Below are 14,048 nucleotides of genomic sequence, written 5' to 3'. Positions count from 1 at the left end.
CTTGCATTAGGTTACCACTTTATTCAGAAAAACAAGACGAAATCAGAACTGTACAAAATATCTCATTCCAACGAATCTCCCTGTTTGTGTTCTTTTTATGCCCCGTACACACGGTCGGACTTTGTTCGGACATTCCGACAACAAAATCCTAGGATTTTTTCCGACGGATGTTGGCTCAAACTTGTCTTGCATACACACGGTCACACAAAGTTGTCGGAAAATCCGATCGTTCTAAACGCGGTGACGTAAAACACGCACGTCGGGACTATAAACGGGGCAGTGGCCAATAGCTTTCATCTCTTTATTTATTCTGAGCATGCGTGGCACTTTGTCCGTCGGATTTGTGTACACACGATCGGAATTTCCGACAACGGATTTTGTTGTCGGAAAATTTTATCTCCTGCTCTCCAACTTTGTGTGTCGGAAAATCCGATGGAAAATGTCCGATGGAGCCCACACACGGTCGGAATTTCCGACAACACGCTCCGATCGGACATTTTCCATCGGAAAATCCGACCGTGTGTACGGGGCATTACTGTGTGAATAGATCTGAATATTCATGTGAAAGTGGCCAAGACTCATTTATCTGAATTGGCTTGACTTTTAACTTTTTTGGGTGAGTAATGAATGGATATCAGCAGCTAATTTTACTGTGTGGTAAGGAGGTATTCCAAGGGTGCTCAACATGTGGCCCTTGAAGCCCTCTGACGTGGCCCTCGACGTCTTACTGAATGCAGTTTTGTTGAGCTTTCAGAAAGTGCATCACACCTGTAAGATATAACAGAAGTCTATGGCAAAGCGCAGCTAACCCACAGGAAATGTAAACCGCAGCACATCAGTGTGAAAGTAGCCTTATAAAGGGCTCAGGACAGTAAGGGCTTGTTTACATTTACAGTTTGGGGGCTGTAAAACCCCATAGTTGAGACGTGTTTTTACTACACACCCCCAACCACTGATGTAGCATCAGGGGTCTCAATGGTGACCCCACCCCACGCAGCCTCCCTATCCATTTTCCTCCTGCAACTGCTGAAAGCCGGCTTCTCCTCTCTCTCCCTCCGGCATTCAGCAGCCGCAGGAGGAAAAGGTTCATTATGCCATTCAAAATAAAAAAAAATTCAAGTTAGACTTACCGGTAACTTGTTTTCCATGAGTCTTTCAGGACAGCACATGAGAGAGAGGCTCCACCCACTAGGAAACAGGAAACACAAACTCCACCACATTTTAAAAGGAGGCTCCTCTCCACAGCTCGTCAGTTGTAGTAGAGTACCTCTGGCCCAAGCTGGAACACATAAGCATAATACGGTTAATTCACAGCATATATATATATATATATATATATATATATATATATATATATATATATATATATATATATATATATATATATATATACACACACACACACACACACACACACACACACACCCATATACGTATAAATATTTATATATAAACATGAAGGGCGGGTTGCTGCTGTCCTGAAAGACTCATGGAAAACAAGTTACCGGTAAGTCTAACTTGAATTTTCCCATATCGTCTTTCAGGACAGCACATGAGAGGATAATCGAGACTTACCAACTAGGGAGGGACAACAGCCTGCAGGACCTTTCTGCCAAATGCCTGATCACCAGCTGACAGAAGATCCAATCTGTAGTGACGGACAAACGTAAGATAACTTGACCACGTGGCCGCCTTACAAATTTGGTCTGGGGTGGCACCAGCTTTTTCTGCCCATGTAGTGGCTAGAGCCCTGGTAGAATGTGCTCGTACTCCCTGAGGAGGAGACAACCCCGACTGGACATAAGCTTCTGAAATAGCCATTCTTAACCATCTGGCAATTGATCCCTTTGAAGCTTTCCTTCCTTTTCTGTTGCCGGAAAACAGAACAAATAAAGAGTCCGAAGACCTGAAGTCCCTTGTTTTCTCTAAGTAATGTAATAAGGTTCTTCTTACATCTAACTTATGAAATAATTCTTCCTTACTTCCTGAAGGATCTGAACAAAAAGTTGGCAGGATGATTTCCTGCGACCTATTATGGACTGATGCCACTTTTGGTAAAAACGCAGGATCTGTTCTAAGCACAATCCTGTCTGGGTAAATTGACATAAAGGGCTCCTTAACTGAAAGAGGCTGAAGTTCTCCAATTCTTCTCGCAGTCGTAACTGCAACTAAGAATATCGTCTTTAGAGTTAAATTCTTTTACGAGATTGACTGTAATGGTTCAAAAGGACCTTTTGTGAGTACTTGTAAAACCACTGTCAAGTCCCATCTTAGAAAGTGTCTATTGGGAACTGGACTGGATCTAGTAAGTGACCTAAAGAACCTCGTGACCAACGGAACTGAGGAAATAGGTTGATCCAGGTATACTCCTAGGGCAGCCACTTGTACTTTAAGAGTGCTGATTGCCAGCCCTTTGTCCACCCCCTTCTGCAGAAATTCCAGAACCGACACAATGTCTTCTAAATTTCGGTTTGCCGAGCGACACCAGGAGTTGTAGACTTTCCAAACCTTAGCGTAGATATCTCTAGTCACCTTCTTTCTACTAGCCAGTAAAGTAGATACTAGAGACTCTGACAAACCCTTGTTTTTCAACAGCTGTTCCTCAGATACCAAGCAGTGAGACTTAGTCTTGCTATATCCGGATGATACACTGGACCTTGAAGTAGTAAGTCCTGTCTGAGGGGAAGCTGCCAGAAAGGTTTGACTGACATTAGTAGAATGGAGGAAAACCAGGCCCTTTTTGGCCAGTACGGGGTGATCAAGATTACCGACACCTTCTCCTTCTGTATCTTCCTCAATACTAAAGGAATTAGCTGAAAAGGGGGGAAGGCATAACCCAGCTGGAAATTCCAAGGATGTGCCAGGGCATCTATCCCTATCGATCCGTTGTCTCGGTGCAGGGAGAAGAACTGAGGGAGCTGAGCATTTTCTCTTGATGCGAATAGATCCACCTGCGGGCATCCCCACTTCTGGGTTATTAGAGTGAATATTCCTGGATTCAAACTCCACTCTGCCTCCTGAATCCTTTGTCTGCTCAAGAAATCTGCTACTCCATTTAGCGTGCCCTTGAGATGTACAGCTGACAGGGAAAGTAGATGACTCTCTGCCCATTCTAGGATCTCTGAAGATAGCAATAGAAGAGTCCCGCTCCTTGTGCCCCCTTGTTTGTTCAGGTATGCCACCGTGGTGGCGTTGTCTGACAATATCTGCACATGGGACCCCTGAAGGTTTGGAGAGAAGGCAACCAAGGCTAAAGCGACTGCCTTTAACTCCCTCCAATTTGATGACCTTCCTGCTTCCACTGGGGACCAAACTCCCTGAGCTATGTCTTGACCCCAGTGTGCTCCCCATCCCCAACTGCTGGTGTCTGTCGTTATCCTTCTCTCTGTTGGGAAGGACCAGAGTAAACCCCTTGACAGCACTGCCTGATTTCTCCACCACCAAAGGGTCCTTTTTACCCTGGTGGGAAGCCTTACCTTTGAGTCTAAAGCTTCTGGACTGTGATCCCAGATCTTTAAGAGAAAACTCTGAAGGGGTCTGAAATGGAGTCTGGCCCATTGAATGGCCGGCATGGTTGAGGTCAAGGTTCCCAGTACTGACATAATCCTTCTGACTGATACCTCCAGGTTTGTCTGAAGGCTGGATACTGCCTGCAATACCTTCACTTTCTTCTCTTCTGGAAGAAAAATCTTTTGATACACTGAGTCTATCAGATACCCCAGGAATTGGACTCTTTGTGCTGGATTGAAATTTGATTTTTGGATGTTTATAATCCAACCTAAGGCCTCCAGATGACTGCGAGCCTTGATCAGATCCTCCTGTAACCTTTCCCTGGAAGGGGCAAAGAAAAGGAGGTCGTCCAGGTAAGGGATAACCGCAATCCCTTGTAGCCGGAGGGGAGCTAGGGCTTCCGCCATAATTTTGGTAAATATTCGAGGGGCGGAAGATAGACCAAACGGGAGGGCCCTGAATTGAAGGTGCAAAACCTCCCTCCCCATATTTACTGCCAGCCTCAGATATCTCTGGGACTGAACAACTATAGGTACATGCAGGTACGCATCCCTTAGGTCGATTGATGCCATAAAGCATCCTCTGACTAAGAGATTTCTTACCGAAAAGATGGAGTCCATGCGGAATCGCCTGTATTGGACTGACCTGTTTAGCGGTTTTAAATTGAGGATGAGCCGAAAGCTTCCTGATGTTTTCTTTATCAGAAAAATATGGGAGTAGAACCCTTGGTTGTTACGCAGTACCTCTCTGGAGGAAGGTTCAACAGCTCTATCCTGTAACCCTGGGCTATTGAATCCAAAACAAACGGGTTTTTTGTTATGTTTGCCCAGAGAGGAAGGAATTTTTGAAGCCTTCCTCCCACAGGCACCACCAAGTCATTGTGTCTTATTGGCCTGCGTAGGAGGATTGAAAAGGACATTCCCTTTGCCTTTTCCTCTCTGCGCCGCCCAATTCCTTCTTTTTTTCTTGGGGCCTGTTACTCCTTTCCTGATTTTTTTGAGGTCGAAAAAACCGCCTAACTGGCTGCTTTTTCTTTTTAACCGGAAAGGATTTCTTTTTATCAGCTGTTCTATCCAAAATAGATTCTAGATCAGGACCAAAAAGCTGATCTCCCAAAAATGGCACTCCGCATAACTTATTTTTGGAAGCTGCGTCCCCAGGCCATGTCTTTAACCATAACGCTCTCCTGGCTGCAATGGTCAGGGCCCCTGACCTAGCTGACATTCTTATAGAATCTGCAGAGGCGTCAGAAATATATGCTATAGCTGCTATAAGGGTTGGGAAGGAATCTAGAATCTCCTGTTTGGGTGAATCAGCTATAATATGTGCTTTTAGCTGATTCAGCCAGAACTCCATGTTTCTGGAGACACAGGTCATAGCCATAGCAGGCTTGAGATTCCCTACAATGGACTGCCAGGCTTTTTTAAGCTGTTGGTCCGCCTTCTTATCCATAGGATCCTTCAAAGTACCCATGTCCTCGAATGCCAGATCTGTTGATCTAGATACTTGGGAAAAAGCTGCATCCAACTTCGGGACTTTATTCCAAAGTGACTCAGGATTATCATTAAATGGAAAACGCCTCTTGTGAGCTCTTGGGAAAAAGGGTTTTCTCTCTGGGTCAGCCCATTCTTTCTTAATGGTCTCCGAGATTACCGAATGTACAGGGAAAGTGCGACCTGATGCTTCACCAAGCCCTTCATACATTCTATCGTGCAGCGATAATTCTCTTTTTTCTTCCTCCATTCCCAATGTTGCATAAATTGCTTTCAACAGACTGTCTACTTGTTCCAAGGACAGTTTGTATCTAGAAGGTGCATCTGCCTCTTCCTCTTCCTCCTCCTCCTCTTCTCCAGAGTATGAGGGGGAATACCCCTTTTGGGTAGTCGGGCCAGCCTCAGCCTCTACCGTTGGGGTTAAGTGTGAGTCCTGAGAGGGGTCTGAGGTAGTTGCCTGACTTAATGCTGGTGTTACAAGAGAAGAGCGAAAAGCCTGTATAGTAGCATCTAGCTCTTTCTTAACTGATGCGATTATGTCGCTGCACGCAGAAGAAGCCTCTTCCTTGACTAAGGAGTCAATGCAAATTTGGCATAAAGTCTTCTTCCAACCCTCCAGTAACTTTGCTTTACATGAGGGGCATCTCTTTTTAATGGCTGGTTCAGAGCTCTTAGCCTGCCAGAAAAAAATGACAAAAGAGAAAAAACACCAGCATTCATTAAACCACAGCTTCCTCCTAACGGACTCACCATAGGTGCACAGGAGGAACAACAGTTAACCCCATGTGCCCAGACAGGCCCCAGCCACCAAGGGGGAAAAAAACATTTGTGAGAGGGGCACCAAAGTAACCAGGATATTCACTATAGCCTCTTACCTGGGCCTTGCTGGTGCTTGTGCCTGTCCCACATGCAGCTGCCACAGAATCCATAGTGGTGCTGCACCGATCGGTGGCTCTTACGAACGTCGGTTCCGGAGTCAAAAAACGCCGTTGCGCCCGACCGGAACCGGAATATAGGCACCAGGACCGCTCCTCCCTTCTTCCTCTGCGCCACTTCCGATCGGAAATGATGTGCCCGTTCCTCGCGCCATCCCCTCGTCGGATACCTCACTTCCGACCGGTCGAGTCTGTACTCTTCCAAGATGGCGGCGGCCAGTAACGCCGACACGCGGTTTAAAAAAAAAAAGCCCGCGAACGGCTGCCGCCGCCTAAGGAGCGGCTCCAGGAACGGTCCAGCTCATCATGAGCAAAGAAAGAGAAAAAAGGAGCCCACTTACCAGCAACCCTGTGGCGCGGTGTGAGAGGATCGGACTCTCTGGAGGAAAAAGATAGGTATGGTGGGGTAGGCAGCCTGGCCTCTCAGGATAGCACCATAAGAGACCCTGGCCCCTACTAGGTGTTCCCTTGCCGGAGGAAACACAAAAACTGACGAGCTGTGGAGAGGAGCCTCCTTTTAAAATGTGGTGGAGTTTGTGTTTCCTGTTTCCTAGTGGGTGGAGCCTCTCTCTCATGTGCTGTCCTGAAAGACGATAAGGGAAAATTGATATTCTGAACCATTTAAAGGGATTGTAAAGTCTTGTTTTATAAAGAAAATTTCAGCTAAACAGTAACTGTATCCTATTAGATGCAGTCACTGTTCAGGTATTCAGACAACCGCTAACACTCTTGACAGTGCAGATTCCTCCATCCACACAGTTTAGCATGGGTAAAGGAATATACTAGACTTCTAGTATACATGAACTACATCACCTAATCATTGTTTGTGCTCCAGAAAGTGTTAATATGGTGATGGGTGGAACTGTATATAGGCTAATGGGTGGCCCAGGCCACTGAGCAACTCCTACTCATAAATTAATGTGGTGATACTAGCTGTTCGTTCTAAAGGTAGGCTGGTGGCTACTCTGCTATTGCTAAGCAATTACAGTATAACAGAAATTAGGCATCTCCATGCAGAAACCTTTAAGACTAGAGGATGCCCCACTAAATTTCATAAAATTTGAGGAAAACTGTGTTTTCTGTCCTAGCTGTGGTAAACATCAAACTTCAGTCTGATAATCCCATTCACCTTGGCTTTTTCAAACATGATAACGGGCTATCCACCCTTCCAGACAGAAAACAATAGGTTGTGGTGACTTGTTGCTCAATAAATTCTATTATTAAAAAAAGTAAAAAGCACATTTCAGCACATTTCTAAACCAATTTCATTTTCAGATATATTTTACTGCACCTGTCTTTATGCAGATTTACAATGTCAGCATCTCTGCACCCTAGTTCAGTCTGTAGTGTTTCTAAGTCCTTTTGGAGCTTAGTGTGGGAGGACAAGATATTTTCCAGAGTTTCAGACATTCTACTTCTCTCTTCACAGACATCAGAAAGCTGCTGCTGGAGGACCACTCTCTGGAGGTGAAAATTATGAGGAATTATTAATGAAAAATCGTATAAGGAAAAAATATATGTAGCAAAACTTAGGCCTGGTACATAGAATGAGAATATCGGACGACTGATCGTCCGTTTTTTTGTTTTTTCTTGCATGCCGGTCTCATATTAAAAACGCATAGGTTACTAGAGTTACAAAAATTCTTCCAAAACAGAATACAACTTCCTGTTATAATGTAATGTATTGTATTCTTTCAAATACTATACTGATTAAACGAAAATCATTTGTTCTGTTATTGTACAAAATATATCTACGTGCTTGTAACTTTGGAAAAATTTCATGTCATTATCTGCTCTTGAAAGCTCTATACCAACAATCATATTATCTGACAATCGCACCAAAAGTGGTATTTTTCATCCGATTTTTCTCATCATGTGTACTAGGCATAAGAGATCACATCAAATCACAGGCATATTTTTTTTTCCTCGAATGGCTCACTTTCTTAGAGCACAGTTGGATACTCTATCTGTATTGCTTACGTTATGCTCCTCTTTCTCCTCAAGAGTTTTGATCTTTTCTCTGAGCTTTTTCTCTTCTCTTACAGCCTCATCCCTGGCCTGGATAGCCAATGTAAAGTCCTCCTCCTTACGATTTGACAAGTTCACAGTCTATAAAAGATACAAACACATCAAGGGTCTCTGCATTAGGCTGGGTTCACACTGGTCCGACAAACGCTCCGACATTGGGAGCTCATGTCGCATGACGTGTGAAATTTAATGTTTCCCTATGGGAGCCGTCCTAACTGGTCCGACACAAGTCGTTCCGACTTTAGAAATGCTCCCTGTAATACTTTGGTCCGACTTTGATCCTACTTCAGCCTATTGACTATCATTGAAGTCGGATCAAAGTCGGATTGCCGTCTCGCATGATCCGACTTCGGCACGCGACTTGTGCTCAGATCATCTTGAGGGGGAACTCCGCGCCAAATTTTAGATAAAAAATCCGGCATGGGTTCCCCCTCCAAGAGCATACCAGGCCCTTGGGTCTGGTATGGAACTTGAGGGGAACCCCCTACGCCGAAAAAGCGGCGTGGGGGGTCCCCCCAATCCATACCAGACCCTTATCCGAGCACGCAGCCCGGCCGGACAGGAATGGGGGTGGGGACGAGCGAGCGCCCCCCCCCCCCTCCTGAACCGTACCAGGCCGCATGCCCTCAACATGGGGGGTTGTTGCCTTGGGGGAGGGGGGCGCGCTGCGGCCCCCCCACCCCAAAGCACCTTGTCCCCATGTTGATGAGGACAAGGGCCTCTTCCCGACAACCCTGGCCGTTGGTTGTCGGGGTCTGCGGGCGGGGGGCTTATCGGAATCCGGGAGCCCCCTTTAATAAGGGAGCCCCCAGATCCCGGCCCCCCACCCTATGTGAATGAGTATGGGGTACAGCGTACCCCTACCCATTCACCTAGGAAAAAAGTGTCAATTTAAAAAAAAACACTACACAGATTTTTAAAGCATTTTATTAGACAGCTCCGGGGGTCTTCTTCCGACTTCGGGGGTCTCTCCGGTTCTTCTCCACGCTCTCCGGATCTTCTGCCGGGCTCCTCCGCTCTCTTCTGCTCTTTTGCCGCTCTTTTGCTAAAGCGGAGGAGCCTGGTCTTCAATCTTCTGCCTTCTGCCTTCTGCCCTCTTCTCCTGATGTTGACACGACGCTCTCTGGGGCTAGAATGCTCTCTGTGCGCTCTGCTCTGACTTATATAGGCGGTGACCCCGCCCCCTTATGCCGTCACAGTCCCTGGGCATGCTGGGACTGTGACGTTTTAGGGGGCGTGGTCATCACCCGATGACCACGCCCCCTTATGCCGTCATAGTCCCAGCATGCCCAGGGACTGTGACGGCATAAGGGGGCGGGGTCACCGCCTATATAAGTCAGAGCAGAGCGCACAGAGAGCATTCTAGCCCCAGAGAGCGTCGTGTCAACATCAGGAGAAGAGGGCAGAAGGCAGAAGGCAGAAGATTGAAGACCAGGCTCCTCCGCTTTAGCAAAAGAGCGGCAAAAGAGCAGAAGAGAGCGGAGGAGCCCGGCAGAAGATCCGGAGAGCGTGGAGAAGAACCGGAGAGACCCCCGAAGTCGGAAGAAGACCCCCGGAGCTGTCTAATAAAATGCTTTAAAAATCTGTGTAGTGTTTTTTTTTAAATTGACACTTTTTTCCTAGGTGAATGGGTAGGGGTACGCTGTACCCCATACTCATTCACATAGGGTGGGGGGCCGGGATCTGGGGGCTCCCTTATTAAAGGGGGCTCCCGGATTCCGATAAGCCCCCCGCCCGCAGACCCCGACAACCAACGGCCAGGGTTGTCGGGAAGAGGCCCTTGTCCTCATCAACATGGGGACAAGGTGCTTTGGGGTGGGGGGGCCGCAGCGCGCCCCCTCCCCCAAGGCACCACCCCCCATGTTGAGGGCATGCGGCCTGGTACGGTTCAGGAGGGGGGGGGGGGCGCTCGCTCGTCCCCACCCCCATTCCTGTCCGGCCGGGCTGCGTGCTCGGATAAGGGTCTGGTATGGATTGGGGGCGACCCCCCACGCCGTTTTCTCGGCGTAGGGGGTTCCCCTCAAGGTCCATACCAGACCCAAGGGCCTGGTATGCCTCTGGAGGGGGAACCCATGCCGGTTTTTTATTTAAAATTTGGCGCGGAGTTCCCCCCTAAAGATTCATACCAAACACAGTGCCGGCATTGGCGGGGATCCAAGTCGGATCCCCGTTCATTGAAAGTCGGACACATGCCGGCTTCATGTCGCAGGGCAAAGTCGGATCCAAAGTAGGACGGCTGTCGTGTCGCACCAGTGTGAACCCAGCCTTATACTACCAAACACATTGGTTTCTATAACTAAAAGCTTAGATTATACTGTACAAGACCAGTTCGCTTTCTAGGAAATGTTCATGAAAGCTGATTAAGATTCCTTTCACACTGGGGCCGCCCGTGCGTTAGCTCGTTGTAGCGGAGCTCGATTTAGCAGCGCTTTACCACTGTTTAAGTGGCGCTTTTCGGCCACTAGCAGAGCGCTTTTAACCCCCGCTAGCGGCCAAAAGAAGAGGTTGAATCCGCATGTGTTGCAGCCCTTTAAAGGCGCTTCGGAAACGCTGCCCATTCATTGCAATTTTGGGAGCGCTATATACAGGAATTTTTCTAATGTCCTGCAAGCGCACCGCCCCAGTGTGAAAGCACTCGGGCGGCATGGAAGGCAGTTTTCAGGCGCTATTTCTAGCGCTAAAACGCCTGAAAACTGCCTCAGTGTGAAAGGGGTCTTAGAGGTTTATTCTGGTATATACAGTGGATATAAAAAAAAAAGTCTACACACCCCTGTTAAAATGTCAGGTTTCTGTGATGTAAAAAAATGAGGCAAAGATAGATCATTTCAAAACTTCTTCCACCTTTAATGTGACCTATAAACTGTACAAGTCAGTTGAACAACAAACTGAAATCTTTTAGGTGGAGGGAAGTAAAAATAAAAAAATAAAATAATAAGGGTCTGCACACCCTTAGGCTGGATTCAAACCTATGCATTTTTATTGCTTTTTGCATTTTGCAGATTTGCACTACAGAACATGTTCCATAGGAAACCATATTAAATGGACTGTAGTGCAAATCTGCAAAATGCAAAAAGCACTAAAACTGTATAGGTGTGAATCCAGCCTTAAAACTAGTACTTTGTTGAAGCACCTTTTGATTTTATTACAGCACTCAGTCTTTTTTGGTATGAGTCTATCAGCATGGCACACTCCAAGTCTGTCAGATTGCGAGGGCATCTCCTGTGCACAGCCCTCTTCAGACCACCCCACAGATTTTCAATCAGATTCAGGTCTGGGCTCTGGCTGGGCCATTCCAAAACTTTAATCTTCTTCTGGTGAAGCCATTCCTTTGTTGATTTGGATGTATGCTTTGGGTCGTTGTCATGCTGAAAAATGAAGTTCCTCTTCATGTTCAACTTTCTAGCAGAAGCCTGAAAATTTGTGACAATATTAACACGTTTTCCCACATGCTTTTGGGAGACTTCAGATGCGTTTTTGCAAAATTTAGCCGGGCTTGGATGTTTTTCTTGGCAAGAAAAGGCTTCCGTCTTGCCACTCTACCCCATAGCCCAGACATATGAAGAATACGGGAGATTGTTGCAACATGTACCACACAGCCAGTACTTGCCAGATATTGCTGCAGCTCCTTTAATGTTGCTGTAGGCGTCTTGGCAGCCTCCCTGACCAGTTTTCTTCTAGTCTTTTCATCAATTTTGGGGTGATGCCCAGTTCCTGGTAATGTCACTGTTGTGCCATATTTTCTCCACTTGATTATGACTGTCTTCGCTGTGTTCCATGGCATATATCGAATGCCTTAGAAAATCTTTTGTACCCTTCTCCTGACTGATACCTTTTAACAATGAGATCCCTCTGATGCTTTGGAAGCTCTCTGTGGACCATGGCTTTTGCTGTAGGATGCGACTAAGAAAATGTCAGGAAGACCTACTAGAACAGCTGAACTTTATTTGGGGTTAATTAGAGGCACTTTAAATGATGGCAGGTGTGTACTGACTCCTATTTAACATGAGTTTGAATGCGATTGCTTAATTCTGAACACAGCTACACCCCCAGTTATAACAGGGTGTGCACACTTATAACACCACATTATTTTATTTTTTGTTATTTTTACCCCCCCCCCCCCCCCCCCTAAAAGATTTCAGTTCATTTTTCAATTGAGTTGTACAGTTTATAGGTCACATTAAAAGGTGGAAAAGGTTCTGAAATGATTTATCTGTGTCTTACAGAAACCTGACCATTTAACAGGGGTGAGTAGACTTTTTATATCTACTGTAAGCCTTGACTGCCTAAAATGTACATGTTGCACAAAATAATGCAATGTAGCCGCATCTTACCTGCTGTAATTTGGCCTCTGTTCTCTGCAGTCTGATTTTGCAAGAGTCAAGCTCTGAAGTGATCTACAAGAGAGAAAAAAAAAAAATCAATAATCAGTTTATGCTATTAGTCAAATAATACATCATTGAGTGATAACTGTGTGTACCTGTGTGTACTTCATCTCCACAGCATCGTGGAGTTTACGAAGCTTGGAATTCTCTAACTGAGCATCACAGACAGATTGCAGTTCAGACTGTAACTTACGTACTCTGCTCTGTATGAAACATATGAAACCTGAATATAAATGCAATGCTAAAACAGATAATAAGAACTAAGCATTGTGTTAATACACTGTACTTTGTCAGGTATTGATTATCTTTTAATAAACTAAAGATCTTTTTTTTAGAATTCTCATATACAAACGCTAAATGGCTGACATTTATACTAAAGATACAAACCACTTAGCATCTTACCTCCAGCTTTCCTTTTTCATATGCCAGTTTACTCTTACTGTCTGTCAGTTCAGTCAGTAGCGCCTCCACTTGTCTTTTAGCATTCTACAAAAAGAAAAGAGTGTAGTGGAGCACAGAGTATACTATAAGTCGAAGTGAGAATATATAAAGTGAGAATATATAAAGAGCTGACAAAGAAGTTAGATGAAATCATAATTCCTTTCCTGGGAACCTGGACACCACCCCTTACCTGTTCCTGCTCCAGCACTGCCAGCTGATCCATAAGTCGCTTATTTTCCTGCTCATGTGCCAACAGAGAAGCCTGCACAGAGCTTAACTCTAGCTGCAGTATAAAGTATAATGTCAGGTGCAGTACATACAGTACTATATTTTACACATTTTAACCACAACGAATGAGCAGCGCACCTTCAGTTTACAAGGATTTCAATTACTACAGCACTTCCCAGACCTTGTTACTCACAAAGTAACATCTTTGAACTGCATCTGCTAATACAACCATACAACCAACCCTCTTTGCATGGTCTCTTCCCATGTTCAACTGGGTCATGCATACCTCTTTCTTGCACAGACAGAAATTAATCTTAACACTAACGTGCATGTTAGATGAAGATGTTTATACTAGAAATCTGCATTCAGAGTCTGCGTATGTCATTGAATTTTGGAATAGCTTTTAAAAATCACCACATGTGTAAAGTTTGTAATTTCAAATGTGATCACTAAAATGCAATCTGTGTTGCATATTATTTACCAACGAATAAAGGAGTACCTCTATTTAAACATAATCAATTATATATTTAAGCTCTCTGTAAAGCCTTGTAGCTGTCACCAGAGCAGCTACATTCATAAAGAGGACATACGAGGATAGAAATATGTGAGCTGCTATTGCTCACTTTTTTTAAACATGTGCAGGCTTTAGGGCTATTATTTTAGTCCTGTTTTCACAAATAAGCAAGTCACTGATCTGACAGGTTCACTTCATGTAATCTAATAAGACAACAATTAAATTCCCATATTAAAACCATGTTGTTTTAAAATGTCATTAAAGCAACATCATTAAAATCAGTACATGCTGTATTACATGCTATTCATACTCACTCACTGGGATTCATTTTCTGTATTCTGCAAAAAAGAAACTGGTTGATCTTGCTGTTCTCCCCCTCCTGTCCATGTCCCCACTGAAGTTGGGGACTTCTGCAGAGCAGTGTTGGCAGCTAATGCAGATGCTCAGTTTTCAGAGTATTTCCACCCTAAACGTTTCCTCTCTATCACATCTCAGCAGCCCATGTGACTATAGAGTC

At 45.2% G+C, this 14,048-nt stretch overlaps 1 protein-coding gene across 3 annotated transcripts in view; it reads right to left on the bottom strand.

Annotated features, from left to right (window-relative positions):
- The window catches only part of CCDC150 (coiled-coil domain containing 150), an 83,304-nt gene that overhangs the window by 22,146 nt on the left and 47,110 nt on the right, over positions 1-14,048 (bottom strand). For all 3 annotated transcript variants that reach the window (XM_073626578.1, XM_073626579.1, XM_073626580.1), the window contains 6 exons: positions 12,980-13,072; positions 12,751-12,834; positions 12,444-12,551; positions 12,298-12,360; positions 7,919-8,047; positions 7,230-7,399 (listed from right to left, as the gene is read on the bottom strand). In XM_073626578.1, coding sequence (XP_073482679.1) covers positions 7,230-7,399; positions 7,919-8,047; positions 12,298-12,360; positions 12,444-12,551; positions 12,751-12,834; positions 12,980-13,072 — 647 coding nt within the window. The remainder of the gene's footprint in view (positions 1-7,229; positions 7,400-7,918; positions 8,048-12,297; positions 12,361-12,443; positions 12,552-12,750; positions 12,835-12,979; positions 13,073-14,048) is intronic.

The sequence above is a fragment of the Aquarana catesbeiana genome, linkage group LG04, assembly GCF_042186555.1.
Source record: "Aquarana catesbeiana isolate 2022-GZ linkage group LG04, ASM4218655v1, whole genome shotgun sequence".
Lineage (NCBI taxonomy): Eukaryota > Metazoa > Chordata > Amphibia > Anura > Ranidae > Aquarana > Aquarana catesbeiana.
The sequence above is the reverse complement of the archived record's forward strand: the minus strand, read 5'-3'. Positions and strand labels throughout refer to the sequence as shown.